At 52.3% G+C, this 17139-nt stretch overlaps 2 protein-coding genes across 2 annotated transcripts in view; one reads left to right on the forward strand and one right to left on the reverse strand.

Annotated features, from left to right (window-relative positions):
- The first annotated feature begins 745 nt into the window (after nucleotides 1-745).
- Nucleotides 746-13800, forward strand: FOXN4 (forkhead box N4). The gene is made up of 8 exons (XM_040251295.1): nucleotides 746-902; nucleotides 1856-2110; nucleotides 6089-6420; nucleotides 6729-6856; nucleotides 7476-7572; nucleotides 8290-8497; nucleotides 10490-10882; nucleotides 11969-13800. The coding sequence occupies exons 1-8, from the start codon at nucleotides 746-748 to the stop codon at nucleotides 12226-12228; spliced, it is 1830 nt and encodes a 609-aa protein (XP_040107229.1). The 3' UTR covers nucleotides 12229-13800.
- A 2075-nt stretch (nucleotides 13801-15875) lies between these two features.
- Nucleotides 15876-17139, reverse strand: part of ACACB (acetyl-CoA carboxylase beta) — a 136628-nt gene continuing 135364 nt past the window's right edge. Inside the window, exon 52 of the mRNA XM_040251296.1 lies at nucleotides 15876-16506. Within this exon, the coding sequence (XP_040107230.1) occupies nucleotides 16333-16506 (174 nt within the window). The 3' untranslated portion in view covers nucleotides 15876-16332. The remainder of the gene's footprint in view (nucleotides 16507-17139) is intronic.

Here is a 17139-nt window from a genome sequence, read left to right on the forward strand (position 1 = left end):
ATTCTTCAGGCATGAATACTGGAGTGGGTGGCCATTTCCTTCTCCAAAGGATCTTCCCAACCCAGGGAGCAAACCCTCATCTCCTCTCCTGGCAGGTGGATTCTTTACCACTGAGCCACCAGGGAAGTCCGATAGGAACTGTTATTTAGCCCAACTTTGTAGATCAAAAAAACTGGGGCTCAGAGAGGTTAAGTCAGTGGCCCAAGGGCACACAGGTAAGTGTGTAAGACCAGGATTAGAATCCAGAGTCCAAGCTCTTAAATAACATATCACCTAACAGATTCAACTGCCTCCAGATATCCTGCCCCATGATGATGCCCAGGACCCTGGTGTGTTTACAAGCCCCATGCCACCATTCAGGGGTCTCTGGTGGGGCCCCCACCTTGAGAAACCTGCACCAGGGCTTCACCTCCAATCTTCCTTGGAGCAGGAGGAGGCAAGGACGACGCCAGGCAGAGCCGCAAGGGCACTGGGGAGCCATAGCCGGTTACTGAGCAGGGGTGGGGCTCCTGCCACCAGAGGCCGGAAGGTCGGCCAGCCCCGGGGTGAGGAGGGGGCTTGGGTGGGCGTCACATCAAGCCCTCAGCCTCACCCCGTGGTCTCCACGGGCCCGAGGGGACAGATGGCATCACCCAGGCCTGGCCTGTGGCTGTCACTCATCCAGATGAGTTATGAGCAGGTCGAATGGGCGGCAGCCAGGGGGTGGGGGGCGCTGTAAAAACAATTGCAGGGAGACCCCAGGACAATGGGAGCCACGTGCCATGGGGGCAACAGTCGTTTGTCACACAATGGACCTCCAGGGGACAGCAGCCGGGCCAACTGCTGCCACCGACACGGGCTGGCCGAGTTTTCAAATCGTTTCCAGGCTGTGTTTTCCTACGAGGCAGCCAATCGCCAGGGCGGCCGGGCAGTCACCTGATGCTAGCTTGGTGGGCTGAGGGCCCAGGCCCTGTGACAACCGAGCAACGGTGCCATGGCAACGCTAATTGTGGCCCTAAAACACAAGGAAGCGAGAGGGTTGGAGAGAGAGAGCCGCTTGAGGGGCCATGCAGATGGCGGAGGGGGTGGAGGCTGATGCCCCAGCTGGGTCCACAGTCCTGTGCACGGGAAAACCCCAGGCTCCACACTCCCTACTCTCTCTCTGAGGTCCCAGGACACCTACTTTTGAAACTTGGAGCTTAAAATTGGGACGGTGGGCCTCAGGTCAACAGACCAGAAAGTGCCTGGCCTGTGGGGTGGCAGGCGTGGTGGGGCCGGTGTGGGCTCCTGGCCAGTTTGCAAACACACTACATTATAACACAGACAGGATGGTGCTGTGAGGCCCAGGGCCCTGGAGGTGTGGGGTGAGCACTTGAAGGACACTGGGGAGCCACGGTTATCCCCAAACTGGGGGTACTGGGCCTGGCATCCTTGATGGGCACTATTTCTTTGCATAGAAAGAAATGTTTTTGCTCTGGTGTTGGGTGAGTTGTGGGGGGCATGTATCCTAACTGGAAGCTCCAGGGGCTGCCTGGGGTCATGGTGAGGAATTCAGGCTGGGGTTCCAGCCCTACCACTTCCTGTTCCAGGTTGGCCTTGGGTGAGTGACTTGGGGCAATGAGCCTCAGTTTGCCCATCTGTGAAATGGGAATAACAACACCTGCCTCATCAGGTGACTGGGGGTGTCCTCTGGGTTGCTACCTGGGAAGGACTTGATACGGTACCTGGCACATAATAAGTGCTCAACAAACACTAGTGTTTATCATTTGGGGATAGGGATTGAGTAAGATGTGTCTAGCGAATAAAGGAAAGGTTTGAGGATGTGCAATCTGGCTGCTAAAGAGGGCTCCTAGGGATGGGCAGATTGGAGGATGAGGTGGCCTGGGGGAGGTGAGAAGCTTTTGGGGTGATTCCAGAGGTGGAGGAGCCCCCAGGAGCTGGCCTGAGCTCCCCGCCCCTGCCCGAGCTCCTGCCCCTCCCTGCAGGCTCCTAGCCACCACCTGCGATGATGACCTTCCTGGGGACCTGCAGTCGCTGTCGTGGCTCACGGCCGTGGATGTGCCGAGGCTGCAGCAGATGGCGAGTGGCCGTGTGAACCTGGGTGGCCCCACTGTACCACACGCGCACCCAGGTAGGCACAGGGGTGAGGTGGGGTGGCGGGAGGGTGGGGTGGGACTGGGAGACAGGGAAAGGCGATGCCCAGTGCTTCCGTGAACCAGGGGGTGGCCGTGGCCAGGGCAGTCTCTCTCTCTCCAGGCCTGTTTCTGCCTCTATGAAATGGGACTAATTCTACCTTCCCCAGAGGGATGTGCTTCGCTCTTTTGCTCATCATGGTGTGCCAGGCCCTGTGTGAGTTCAGGTTTCAGCAAAGAATAAAGACAGCCCCTCCTCTCCCCCCGGGACATCTAGAGCACTCAGCAGATAACCACCTCTGGGAGCCAATGCAGCCCAGGGCTTGTTTTTGTACGGCCTTTGTGTTAAGAATACTTTTACATTTTTCAAAGGTTATAAACCACAGACAAGACAGATCATGTGGCTGGCAAAAGCCTAAAATATTTGCTGTCTGACCCTTTACAGAAGTTCAGTTCCTTTACTCCTTTAGAAGTACTTTGGGTTGGAGGTTAGGGGGAGAGAGAAATTTGGAGTTTGGGACTAACATATACACACTACTATATGTAAAATAGAAAAACAGCAAGAATCTAGTGTATAACACAGGAAACTCTACTCAATCCTAAAGAAGGGCAATGGCCAAGAATGTTCAAACTACCACATGATTGTAGGCATTTTACATGCCTGCAAGGTAATGCTCAAAATCCTTCAAGCTGGGCCTCAACAGTACACAAACCAAGAACTTCCAGATGTACAAGCTGGATTTAGAAAAGGCAAAGGAACCAAAGATCAAATTACCAGCATCTGTTGCATCATAGAAAAAGCAAGGGAATTCCAGAAAAATATTTGCTGCTTCATTGACTACACTAAAGCCTTTGACTGTGTGGATCACAACAAACTGGAAAATTCTTAAAGTGTTGGGAATATCAGACCACCTTACCTGTCTCCTGAGAAACCTGTATTCAGGTCAAGAAGCAACCGTTAGAACTGGACATGGAACAATGGACTCGTTCAAATTGGGAAAGGAGTACATCAGGGCTGTATATTGTAATCCTACTTATTTAACTTATATGAAGAGTACATCACCTGAAATGCTGGGCTGGATGAAGCACATGCTGGAATCAAGATTGCCAGGAGAAATAGCAATAACCTCAGATGTGCAGATGACACCACCCTTATGGCAGAAAGCAAAGAGGAAGTAAAGAGCCTCTTGATGAAGGTGAAAGAGGAGAGTGAAAAAGCTGACTTAAAACTCAACATTCAGAAAACTGAGATCATGGCATCTGGTCCCATCACTTCATGGCAAATAGTTGGAGAAACAATGGAAACAGTGAGAGACTTTATTTTCTTGGGCTCCAAAATCACTGCAGATGGTAACTGTAGCCATGAAATTAAAAGACACTTGGTCCTTGGAAGAAAAGCTATGACAAACCTAGACAGTGTATTAAAAAGTAGAGACATCACTTTGCCAACAAAGGTCTGTATAGTCAAAGCTATGGTTTTTCCAGTAGTCATGTACAGATGTGAGAGTTGGACCATAAAAAAGGCTGATCACCAAAGAATTGATGCTTTTGAAGTGTGGTGCTAGAGAAGACTTTTGAGAGTCCCTGGGACTGCAAGGAGATCGAACCAGTCTATCCTAAAGGAAATCAGTCCTGAAGCTCCAATACTTTGGCCACCTGATGTGAAGAACTGACTCATTAGAAAAGACCCTGATGTTGGGAAAGATTGAAGGTGGGAGGAGAAGGGGACGACAGAGGATGAGATGGTTGGATGGCATCACCGACTCAATGGACATGAGTTTGAACAAACTCTGGGAGATAGTGAAGGACAGGGAAGCCCGGCATGCTGCAGTCCATGGGGTTGTTGCAGAGTCGGATACGACTGAGCAACTAAACAACTATAAGGGAAAAGAATCTGGAAAAGATTTTCAGATTATATATAAAAAGTTTATATATATATATAATATATATATATATATATATATGCTCCTCTGTCCATGGGATTTTCCAGGCAATAGTACTGGAGTGGATTGCCACTTCCTTCTCCAGGGGATCTTCCCGACCCAGGGATCGAACCCGGGTCTCCCACATTGTAGACAGATGTTTAACCGTCTGAGCCACCAGGGAAGTCCATATATAACTAAATCACTTTGCTGTATACCTGAAACTAACCTGAAACTAACACAACATTGTAAATTAACTATAGTTTAACTTTTTTTTTGTTTTTATGTGAACCATTTTTCAGTCTTTATTGAATTCGTTCCAATATTGCTTCCATTTTATGCTTTGACTTTTTGGTTTTTGGCAGCCAAAAAGCAAAACATAAAACGGAAGTAATATTGTGGGATCTTACCACATGGGATCTTAGCTGCCTGACCAGGGATCAAACTCACACCCCATTCATTGAAAGGCAAAGTCTTAACCACTGGATTATCAGGAAAGTCCCAGAAGTTACTATCAGTCTTAAGCCAGAAAAAAACCTTAGAAGAATGTGATTTAATATTAATGTTATTCAAGGTGGTGCTGAGTTTACTTCTCCATGGCAGATACTTCAATTTTTTTAATGGTTACCACAAAAAAATTTTTAAGTACTTTGACTTCTTTAAAGAAAGTATCACAGGTACTTCCCTGGTGGTCCAGTGGCTACAAGACTCTGAGCTCCCAATGCAGGGGGCCTGGGTTCGATCCCTGATCAGGGAACAAGATCCCATATGCAAGCTGCAACTAAAGATCCTGTGTGCCACAGTGAAGAAGATCCTGTGTGCTGCAACTGAGACCCAGCATAGCCAAATAAATAAATAAACAAATATTTGTTTAAAAAGTACTGAGCACAGGGCCCAGCACACAGCTGGTACTCAACAAACGGCAGCCTGTTTGCAGTCATAGCAAGTGGATTAAATGTTCAGGGACACAGAAAGTGTGTCGTAAGAAGAAAAAAAATCAACTAAAACAATCACTGCAGTGCATTAAAAGGACCCGTAGTTAAAAACTTATCGCCTAGGAGTATTTCTTTCATTGGAGAAATTGTTCTTGGCCAAAACATCAGCAGCAGGAGTGAGCACAGTTTTTCTGTAACGGGCCAGTAAATATTTTAGACCCTGTAAGCCAGGTGGTCTCTGTTGAAACATTTCAACTTTGTCACTGCTATGCAAGACCAGCCATACATAATATGTAAATGAATGGCTATAGCTGTGTGCCAATAAAACTTTATTTACAAAAACATGTTGTGGGCCAATTTGGTCTGGTGGCCAATAGTTTCTCGATCCCTGATCTAGAACCCTGAGGGGACAGCTATGTGACCTTGGGCAGATGGCTTTGCCTCTGAACTTCTTTCCTCACCTACGATGAAAAGATAATAGAACTGCCTTCATGGGGTGTTGGAGGACTCAGTGCAGAAAGTACCTTGCACACAGTAGGCATTCGGTGGATGGGAACTGTGAAGTAAAGAAGCCCCTTCCTTCACTACATCATGGCACATCTTCTGCGTGTCTGTCACTATGTAAGGTGTTGGCAGCACTGATTTATATAAAATGTGGTCCCAGCTCTCAGGGAACTAAGGGTCTGGTCAGAGATGGAAGGACAAAGTAGACAGACCAAATCACAAAGGATAAGCCCAGGTGGTAGCCAGAGCTCAAAGGAGAGCTGAAGGCCCCAGGGCAGGATCATTTTGAACATCAGCTTTGCTTGATTGGCAGTGTCTACCTAAAGTCAGGCTGGGGCAGTGAGACTCTGAGATAGATTAACAATGCCTGTCACAGGCCCAGCACAGGAAAAGGGGGTACATCTGCTATTCTTGGGCTGAGCCTTGGTGGAAGAAAAGGTGGGAACCCACTCTTTAGCACTATCATCCAGAGACATGGTTTGCCAAGCACCTGCTGTGCGCTGAGCCCCAAGGGTAGGGGACGGCTTCATTCTCCGGAGGTGCCCAGGGGTGGGGCTGTCCCTGTCCACAGCCACCGTTCCCCCAGCCCAGGCGTCTCTGCGCTTCCCTTTTCCAGGTGCCTTGGCCAGGGCGGCTGACTTGCACATGGCAGCCACTCCAGGCCACCTGCTCCAAGGCCCACCTGGCATGGCCCCCCAAGGCGTGCTGGGTCCGAGTCCCCTGACCAACCACGGAGCCAGTGTAAGTGCCACCATGTGGGTCGGGGAGCGAGGGAGGTGTCCTACAGGGCTGGGGTCGCCCTCGACCCTCCGTCTCCTTCTCTCCCGGCCCCAGCAAATGAACCAGTTCGCTGTGGGGGGCCAGCCCTCGTCCAGCCTGCAGAACCCACCACAGCTGTACTCTGCCACCTCGCAACCTCAGTTCCCGCTACCCCCAGGTGTCCAGCAGGTACTGGGGGCTGGTGGAGGGGCCTGGACTCAGAAGCAGACACTCCTGACTTGGGCTGGCTAGGGACTGCTCTGAGCCTCAGTTTCCCCACCCGGAACACGGGAAGGACATTCTTCACCATGTCATGGGGTTGTTCATTTGATATCCACCCAAAACCCTGTGCTGGGTGGAGACAAGATGGCCTGCCAGGGCTATAAACCCTGTGTCTTCAAGATGGGGGAGTGGCGGGGTGATCGTGAGTGACTGATGCTCTCTCTCACCGTCTCTCTCCCTGCCACCCTTCTCCACCCCCCACCCCCGATGGGAAGTGCGCTCCTGTGGGCCTGTATGGCTCACCATTTGGGGCACGGCCTCCCTACCCCCAGCCCCGCATGGCTGTGCATTCATCCCAGGAACTGCACCCCAAACACTATCCCAAGCCCATCTATTCCTACAGGTGAGGTTCTGGGGGGCTGGGACGGTGGGGGACTCAGGGAAGAGAAGGGTGAGGGCTGTCTCGAGGGCACCTCAGAGAGCTGGGTGTGGTGGCCTAGGCTTCCCAGGGGAAGGTTTTGGGAAGTGGGACCCATTCTCAGGATGGATCATCACGTCGTCAGTCAGTTCCCAGGGCTGAGAATCCACTCCAGACCCTGAGCCCAGTGCTCCACTCTGTCATTCACAAGCTGGCTGTGTGACCTTGGGGAAGAGGCTTGGCCTCTCTGAGCTTTAGTTCCCTCTGATGCAGAAAGTCATCAAATAATAGCATTAGGTACTTCACAAGATTTGGGGAAGGCAGTTAAACAGCTCAGTTAATGTCTAAAGGCCCATTAACGATGAGAAAGGGGTAAAAGAGGAAAAGACAAGGTTTCTAAAATCGTTACCAATATCTGAGCTCAAGGTCAAGGGAGAGGGTGGCAAAGACATAGAGCCATGGAAAGGTATTTAGAGCTAACATTGTGAGCGTCTAGGGGCTGGTACCAGTGGGGTTACGCAGGGCCAACTTCCTGGCAGAGGGGACCTTGGGCTGTCAGCTTGAGATGGCTTCACATCTGGCCTGCCCCACATTTTGCCTCCAGCTGTCTGATCGCCATGGCCCTGAAGAACAGCAAGACAGGAAGCCTGCCCGTGAGCGAGATCTATAGCTTCATGAAGGAGCACTTCCCCTACTTCAAGGTGAGGGGCCTCAGCCAGGTTGGGGGTGGCTAGAGTAGCTCTGATCTCTCCCTGGCACTGCTAGAACCTGGGCCAAACTAAGCCACCCTTTTAGTCCCCTAGTCATGTCCAAAGACACTTGCAATGTGCACTCACACAGACATGGGCCAAGAAATCCGGAAAGAGAAGGGGGCATTTGAGCTGGGCCCTTGACGGATGAATAGGAGTTCACCAAGCATCTCAGGGGGCAAAGGCTAGAGGGTCAATCTAGCTATTCAGCACAGACTCGGTAAAACATAATGATGCAAACACAGAGAAACTGTGGGTAAAATGAAGAGGGTGTGAGGTGCATTGCGATGTCTGGTTACCTTACAGTAAAGTATGAGCACTTAAAATGATAGGCATTTAATAGTCGACAAATTATCCACATATTAGCATCATCTCACTTGCTTCTCTCCTGAGTAGGAGAAAAAGGGCAGATCTGGAAGCCTTGGGCCTTGTCCTTGTGTCTTAACCATTGCCCAGAGCTGAAGTACAGGTGCCCCTTTAATCAGAGCCTGGACCCTCCTGTTTGCCACAGTTCTCACTGCTCCCTCTTGTCTTCCCAACTCAAGGTTAAGCACTGGACGCTGTCCATTCCTACTCCCCTCGGCCCGAGTCTGAGATTGCCCCTAAGGAGATAGGATTAGAGAGGGGTCCCCGAAGAGAGCTCTCCCATGGGCCCATTTCTCCCCTCAGACAGCTCCTGATGGCTGGAAGAACTCTGTGCGGCACAACCTGTCCCTGAACAAGTGCTTTGAGAAGGTGGAGAACAAGATGAGCGGCTCCTCGCGCAAGGGATGCCTGTGGGCCCTGAACCTGGCCCGCATCGACAAGATGGAGGAGGAGATGCACAAGTGGAAAAGGAAGGACCTGGCTGCCATCCACCGGAGCATGGCCAACCCCGGTGAGGCCCAGGCGCCCCACCACACACCCACGCGTGTGCGCACCAACTCACACACGCGCTTGCACCCTGCCCATCCTGCAATGAGTATAGAATCTCATTAACAACCCCACTGTCTCCCACAGACATGCCACACAAAACCACCATGGGAAGGCAAGGCTTCCTTACCTTTCTTACCATACTGGAACAGACTCTCAAAAGTAATAAAACAGTAACACCCAGTGTGGGCTACGATGTGGAGAAATCAGCACTGTCATATACAATTGGTGGGAATGTAAAGTGTGAAACTTTCCCAGGGCAAAGTAATATCATGAAACTTTGCAAATTTGGTCCCCAGTTTGTTTCCTTTATTCTACTTCTGGCAGTTTATGCTGGAGAAATCAAAGATTTGGGCAAAAAGTTTATGAACAAAGTTATCCATCATGAAGTGATTTCTGATGGTAAAAAACTGAAAGCAATCTAGCCATCCTACAATAGGAAATTAAATAGATATAATATTATACCATGCAAGTATTAGTATTCCAAAAATATTTCTATCTCTAAAAAGAAATGTTCCCAATATGATAAATGAAGAAGCAGGTTATGAATCAATATACATAGTATGCTGCTGCTGCTGCTGCTGCTAAGTCGCTTCAGTCGTGTCCAACTCTGTGCAACCCCAGAGACGGCAGCCCCATGAGGCTCCCCCGTCCCTGGGATTCTCCAGGCAAGAACACTGGAGTGGGTTGCCATTTCCTTCTCCAATGCATGAAAGTGAAAAGTGAAAGTGAAGTCACTCAGTCGTGTCCGACTCTTAACGACCCCATGGACTGTGGCCCACCAGGCTCCTCTGTCCATGGGATTTTCCAGGCAAGAGTGCTGGAGTGGGGTGCCATTGCCTTCTCTGATAAATAGTATAGTCACATTCTAAAATGCATATATAGCCATACCCATTTGTGTGTCAATTAATGTATATCTATATAGATATATATATATACACAGAGACTAGAAGAAATATATCAACATCTTTACTGTGGAGAGACCACTGATAATTTTTATATTCTTCACGTGTTTCTCTATTTTCCAAACTGTCTACCCTGTTCATGAGTTACTTTAGATTTAAAAAAATATCACACCTGTTCGTTTTTTTAAATTAAGAGATGTGAAGCTGGGGATATATGAGTGACATGTGAATAGAAAGAGTGACCTGGGAGGCTAATGCCACCCAGCCTTCAGAATATTTGGCTTGGCCCTGTGGATAGCATCACACTTGGGTGTGAAGGGGGATGGGAGTCTAGCTCAGAGATGAACAATTCAATAAGTTGATCAGGACATAGCAGGACCCAGCAGGCCCTTGGCTGCGAGCTCTGGGGTCTGGTTTGATATCCAGGGCTCATCCTGACACCTATTTGGTGTGACATCTTAGGCCACTTCACCTTCTAGATTCTAAGTGTCCTCATTTCTAAAATGTGTGCAACCCTAGTGGTCCGGTCTCAGAACTGCTGCAGTCAATGAGACACAAGCCAACAACTAAAAATAATTGTGAGTAAATTCCATCTGATTTCTGTTGAAGAGCATCGAGGGAGGAGGATCCAATTTTCAGTCCACAGCAATGCTTCCTGTCTCTGGCTAGGGCCCCTCTATGTTTATAACTTTTGTCCCGGTCTCGTGGGGTTTGTAATCTCTGCCTTATTTCCCTCTTGTAGGCCTGTTATGAGGTTTTAGTGAAGTCCTAGAGGTACAGGATTACTCTATAAAGCACTGTCCCCATGAGGGGAGCCAGTGTTATTTGAGACCCGTCTCGTTGTTCCAAGTCCCTATGTCATTTGTGATTTCATTCCATTTCCACGACCCGTGTAGAGTGCATGAGGCCATCTCGAAGAGACTGACGTCCCGAGAGTCCAAGAGGCTTGCTAAAACCACACAGCTGATAACACTTTTGAATCCAGGCCTGGGCTGGGGACCTAGGAGCTGCAGGGTGGCTTCTGATGAATGACCTCTCCCACTTGCCTGCAGAGGAGCTGGACAAGCTGATCTCCGACCGGCCGGAAAGCTGCCGACGCCCTGGCAAGCCAGGGGAGCCTGAGGCCCCGGTGCTGACCCACGCCACCACGGCGGCCGTGGCCCACAGCTGCCTGGCCGTCTCCCAACTCCCACCCCAGCCGCTGATGACCCTGTCCCTGCCGTCGGTCCCCCTGCACCACCAGGCACAGCCCCAGGCACATCTGGTGCCGGACTCTCCTGCCCCGGCCCAGACCCCACCTCTGCACGCCCTGCCGGACCTGAGCCCCAGCCCCCTCCCCCACCCCACCATGGGAAGGGCGCCTGTGGATTTCATCAACATCAGCACCGACATGAACACCGAGGTGGATGCCCTGGACCCCAGCATCATGGACTTTGCTCTGCAGGGTGAGGTCGGAGGAAGGGGATGAGGGGAACAGAAGGGAAGGGAGGAACTGGGGAGGGGGCAGCCAGAAAGACTGGGGGAAAGGAGAGCCGTCGGCGTTTACCCCACAGCTCATTCCTTCAACAAACACCTCCCAAGCCCTTAATCCTAGTGAATCATAGCAGGCATTTAGTTAGTGCCTACAGTATACCAGGCCTTGTGCCAAGCACTTCAGAGGCATCATCCCATCTCAGCCTGTGACAGTCCTGGAGGCCACTGCCATTTCACACTCCCATTCCACCGCTGAGAAAACTTAGACCAAGAGAAATGAAGTCCCATTTCTTCATTCAGACCTCATTCGGCCTGAGGCCGCCTGGCTCTATGTGGCAGAACTGGCATTTCGACCCAGCCCTCTCTGACCCCACGTTGTCAATCAGAAACTGCTTCCACTTGCATGTGCCAGCCTCATGCCAGGTCATGCTCTGACCCACATGGTCCCCCTCAGCACACAGGGAATGAGCGAATGAATGAACAAGGCAAGTTCAGATTCAACGAAGCCTCATAAACCAGCCATGCACTGGCTACTATGAGCCCGCCAAGGGCCGAGAAATCCCCTGCCCTTCCAGGAGTTGCATGTCTAGTGAGGGAATGGGACAAGTTAGCAGATAGTTAGTTAGCAGGTGAGTTAGTTAGCTAACTAACTAGGTCAGTTATAGCTGTGAAATGGGTATGTTTGAACTGCCCCGCCTCTCCCCCGGATTACTGTGCAGTTAAAAGGAAATCATGCTTTTGTCCCCTGACTTTGACCACGATGGCGCCACTTAACGCAGGCCGAGTGCTTCCTACTCACCCCCTAGTTTAAGCCTTGCAGTCCCAGGAGGTGGGTTCTCTGATCATCTCACTTCCTCCAGAGGAGCCCAAGGCTCCGAGACAGTGGTGATTTTCCCGAGGATGCCTGGGGTGGGAGGGAAGGACCGGGGCTGGACGCTGGCTCCTCTCTACTGTCCTGTGATGCCAAGAATTTAAGCCCCATGCATGGTCTTTGCTGCGTCCCTAGGATGGGATTCGAACTCCTGTCCTTTTGACATAAACGCTCTTGTCTTTGGAAGGGAACCTCTGGGAGGAGATCAAGGATGAAGGCTTCAGCCTGGACACGCTGGGGGCCTTCGGAGACTCCCCGCTGGGCTGTGAACTGGGGGCCTCGGGCCTGACCCCCGTCTCTGGTGGCAGCGACCAGTCCTTCCCAGACCTTCAGGTGACCGGTCTCTATGCTGCCTACTCGACCCCAGACAGTGTGGCCACGTCAGCCACCACCTCCTCCTCTCAGTACCTGGGCGCCCCGGGGAACAAGCCGATAGCCCTGCTTTGAGCTGACCGCCTCGCCTGCCCCAGAACGTGGCCCTGGAAGGATGCTCATGGAGCTGGGTGTTGCCGGAAGAAGGACCCCCTACCCTCCCACAGGCCTCTGAACTGTGGCTGCTGGCTGACCTTGCCTGACCTCCAGGGGAAGTCTCTGGGCCCTCCTCAAGTTAGCAGGACAGAGGAGAGTGGACAAGGCCCCCGTGATGCTCCTCTGAGGCTCGAGATGTGAGGCCTAGCCAAACTGAGAACAAGGTCTCTCCAGTCTGCCTCTCTGCTGGTTCCTGAATGACCTGCAGCCTGCTTTGGGACGGGTGCTCCACGGAAACACTCCGGTGGGAAGGCCTTTAATTTATTCTCCTGGGATGAAACACCTGCCTCAGTCTCTAGCGGATAGGCCCCAAGGCCAGGGTGGGCTGGCAGGCTGTCCAGCCTTCGTGGACCGGAGCAGGCTGAACTCTGAACCAGGCGCCTGCCCCGCTGGCCGGCAGGCCCCCTTCCTCGCAGTCTGTTAGGGTCTCACAGGCAGATTCCCGAGCCACACCGGGCACTGTGACCCTATGTACCTTTATTTATATTTATTGGAGCCCATCCATGCCGCCTCTTCAAACCGCCCGTGGCCCCTGGAATGAGATTCCGTGGTCCCTCCCTGCACCCCTAAATGATCTGTACATCACATCCCCAACTGACTCTTAAGCCCTCTGCAGTCTTAGGCTGCTTTTTTAGAACAAGCAAGCACTTTCGATACAGTGAAACATCCTATTTTTTTAAAATTAGAGACTGGATATTTTCCTAATGCTTAGTCATGATTCAAACCTCTTGAAATGTGCACCTAAGAAGGGAGACTCCTAGTTTGGATTTTGGGGGCTTTCAAGTTAGGATGGGATGAGAGGAATGGGAAGGGGTTTTTTGTACTGGAAATGAAGACAGCCCTGATGGAAAGAAAGTTGATTGTGAACCAGGTAAAGTCACTGACCCACATGGCTAGTGGGGCAGTAGAAGCTGCAATGCAGAGTATTTCTTGGCACTTGTTGGCCTGTCTCATTGCCCCACGACCTTCTTTATGCCTTTTTTTCCTCTCTTATTGCCAGTGACTGACTTTCCAAGTGGCAGTTTCTACAGATAGTTGGCTTAGAGGGGAGCCAGGTGAGTGGCTGGGAAAAAAGCCAGGGATCATCCAGCTAATCTGAGAAACCATGGCAACCACTTAAACCACTGTCCTCTCTGGCCCCTCTGATGTTTGTTTCCTCCATCTGGGAGTTCCTGAACCTTAGAGCCAGAATTTTCTGAGTAATCCACAGGTCTGCCAGCCACCTGGTAGGCTTGGTGTCCAGGCCTGTCTTGAAGGACCATCTCTAACTTCTTCCAAATTCTGGAACTTCCTGCCAAGCATCACCATCATTACTCACAGCTCAGTGCTACCTATTGGAACAGCACTGCTCACCTGCTTTGTGTGACATGATGCCCCCTCCCATAAGTTAAGATGTTTGAGTCACTGTTAATGAAGCTTGTGTTTGGGCGACCCCAGGACTGTGTATCGTAGTGTTGGAGATCCGTCTTCTGTCAATAAAGGCTGAATGCAGCTCTGTGCCTCGGGGGAGGGGTGAAGAAGGGAGGGAGGGGTGGAGAGAGGAGGGAGGGGTGAGCAGGGGAGGGGGGGTAGAGGACAACAGTGCCTCGAGCCCCTCACAGTGGAGACCCACCTACAGATGGGAAAACTGAGGCCCCAAGAGCAAACACTGGACCCAGGTCCTCTGATGCCAGGTTCCCCTTGCGCCAGACTGAGAGGACTCGGTCATTATCGGTAAAATTAGTCCGGCTGCCAGTCCCCACCCCACAGTGCCCAGGCTCTGGACAAGCACTAGCTCAGGCAGGGATGTGAACCCTGCCTACTGCTCAGAAGGCGAGGCTCAGAGAGGGTGGGCAGGACTTGGGGTCCCAGTGAGGAGGCAGGACTGAGACCGTGTGTGCCATGCTCCAGAGCTATCTCTTTGGTGCCTGCTTGGGGTCAGGGAGGGCAGCGAGGTGGGAGGAGATACACTCTTTCCAGCACCGAGGCCCTGTGCCAGTCAGGGCTGTAAATCAGCTCATTCGATCCTCGTGACAACACTAAGAGGCATGTCTTACGACTTGCTACACCCATTTCACAGATGGAGAAGCTGAGGCCCAGGACTAAAGGAGGTGACTTGCCACCCAAGATAACAGCAGAAGGGCATTTTGATTAGCAGTCTGGGACTTCCCTGCTGGTCCAGTGGTTAAGAATCTGCCTGCCAATGCAGGGGACACAAGTTCTATCCCTGGTTCTGGGGCAACAAAGCCCATGAGCTGCGACTACTAAAGTGGCTGAGCCTGTGCTCTGCAGCAAGAGCAGCCACTGAAATGAGAAGTCCACACACCACCACTGGAGGGAGCCCATGCACCAGCGAACACCCAGTACGGCCAAAAACAGAAATAAATAAATACTTAGAAGTCTGTCGAACTTTTAAGCCCACCCAGGAAGGGGCTTGCAGCCTCACGGGGAGACCAGACTCACACATAGGCGATGATCAGCCAGTAGGGAAGGTAGGGGTCGATTAATGGGGCTGTAGGTGGTACCGGGAAGGGTTGACCGGGGGGCCCCGCTTCAGAGGAGAACAGGCAGGCAGCGGGGTGGGGGTGCTGCCTTTCTCTCCCCAGCACCCCTCCTCCGCAGCTTGGCTCCTGGGTGGCTCTGCGGCTTGCCTCCCAGCCCCCAGGCACCCTCGGCGATGGGCTGGGGGCAAGGGCCTCGGCCGTAGGGTCACACCCAAAGAGCATCACCTGCAGGGTCTGCAGAACCTCTGGGGCACAGGGGTGCTCTCCTACTGGGGTGCCGAGCTGGGCGGTTGGAGCCCGAGTGCCTGGATCACCATGTGCTGAGGGCTGGGGAGCCCTTTCTTGGGTCTGACATCCATTCCTTACCATGGGCAAGTGGGGCTGGTATGTATAGAGTCAAATCGAAAATGCCAAGGTCACAGGGTCACGGACTGTGGGCAAGAGCCGGGGTCACAGCCGGAAGACTGCCTGTGCCGGGACCGTGCTGATGCTGAAAGAAAGCGCAGAGCAGACACAGGAGCAAGGCTTCGCTGAGAGTCTCTGCAGCTGGCTAACTAATGGGTGAAATGTACTCATTGCCACCCTTCGAGGACCTGCTGCACACACATAAAACACCAGAGGACTGGGTTTGAGTCAGCTTGGCCACTTCTCACCACGGACACTGAGGCAGGAGGCGCAAGAGTGAAGGGGACCCGAAGGGGCCTCCGAGGCAGGTGACGGCAACCACAGGGGTGACACCTGTGAGCAAGCTGGGCTGCTGAGGTTGGAGAAGGTCTTGCCTCTCTTCTCTGTCCTCCCAGCCCAAGCTGGAGTCCCCTTCTCCTTGGAGAGAAGGGGCAGGCAGAGGGCTGTGAACCACGTGAAAAAAAAAAAGTCTCCCAACGCCCTTGAGTCTAGGGCTATGCAATTTTCTACTAATGAGGGAACTAAGCCCAGTAATGGGACTTTGCTAGTGATTAGCTAGGAGTCTTGTGGGGAACAAAACACCATTTTGTACTCTTAATTAAAAAAAAAAATCATTCATACCCTTTCCTGGGTGAGAGGAATTCAAATAAGGGTTCAAATAAGCAGACTACAAAAACATTTTCTCTTTTCTCATCTCTTATTTTGCTTTCCTTGTTATACTGCTGAAACCTGTGAGAGGCTTACATCAAGAGCTGGTCTTGGAGTAAAAAAAAAAAAAAAAGATTCCATGCTCTGATGAAAAATGAGTCTAAAAGAATACCTGGATCCCGCAAGGCAACAGAAAGTGGACAGAAACTGGAGTGTTTGGGTTCAATTCGATTCAGCGATGGAGCAAAGTGTCTTAAAGAGCTAAAAACCAGACTTCCCAGCAATGGAGAAGGGGGCGGTTTCTGCCTGGAAGGGGGCGCTCCCGAGCCTTTTATTAAACAGGAGTGAGCTGGGGGTCAGCAGCCTTGGGGCAACGCCCAGGAGTTTTAAAAAGCAACCCCCCGCGGTCCTGGTGAGGGCCTGCGGTCAGTGGATCGGTGTGGTTTCTCTTGCTCGATGTCCTGCGAACGACTGGGAAGACCGGGGGTCAGGTAGAGGCCGGGCTGTCCACGGTGGACAGGAGGTGGATGACCTGGGCCCGCTCGGCCGGGCTGATGTGCTGGCTGATGTACACCAGTGAGTCCATGGCCAGCTCAGGGTTTTCTTGAATCAGGCTGCAGGAGTTGGGGGAGGAGGGCGAGGTCATTTTTTCCCCCTGAGTTCAGCGGGCCCCCACCCCCTGGTAGCCCTGGAGCCCTGCACAGGGCCTGTCCCACTCCTGGGTGGGCAACCAGCCACCCAGCGCACCCAACCCTCTTCCTGTCGCGGACACAGTGGGGGCGATGGTCCTGGGGGCAGGAGGGCCACAGCACAGCCTCAAGGAACAACAGTGGACCCTCCTGCTCACAGGTTGTGTGATCTGACACACACACACTCTCACCCTGAACCTCAGCTTCACCCCCCAGATGGGGTCCCATGCGCTCAGCTCCCTACCCCATGGGGACGCGGGGAGCAAGCCCTCCAGAAAGGATCATACCCAGCAGGAGCTGGCAGCCCAAGGACTAGGTGTTCAGAACATGGTTGTCTAAACAAACACGCTTTGGCCATGACCTTGGATGAGGTCTAACCAGGATAATGAATTGAAATCATCGCACCCCCACCGAGGGCATCCCCAGGACTCTGGGCCGGGAGACCTGGCTTGGGGGGGAGTGGCAGCCTCTTAGCTGGGGGCCTGGGCTGTGGCCCCCGACCCTGAGGCGGGGGCCGTGGGCCATGAGATGCGGTGCACTGGAGTGGCCGCTCTGGGGCCAGGTGGCCGGACACGAATCCTCCTGACCAGTGCCGGCGCGGGGGG

Source organism: Oryx dammah, unplaced genomic scaffold (assembly GCF_014754425.2).
Source record: "Oryx dammah isolate SB20612 unplaced genomic scaffold, SCBI_Odam_1.1 HiC_scaffold_12, whole genome shotgun sequence".
Classification (NCBI taxonomy): domain Eukaryota; kingdom Metazoa; phylum Chordata; class Mammalia; order Artiodactyla; family Bovidae; genus Oryx; species Oryx dammah.

Bases quoted from the DNA above. Each gene is read 5' to 3' on its own strand.
- FOXN4 (XM_040251295.1), top strand. From the start codon at position 746: ATGGGAGCCACGTGCCATGGGGGCAACAGTCGTTTGTCACACAATGGA. The intron at 903-1,855 runs GCCGGGCAGTCA...TTGGAGGATGAG, and splicing joins GGCAGCCAATCGCCAGGGCG to GTGGCCTGGGGGAGGTGAGA. The intron at 2,111-6,088 runs GTAGGCACAGGG...TCCCTTTTCCAG, and splicing joins TGTACCACACGCGCACCCAG to GTGCCTTGGCCAGGGCGGCT.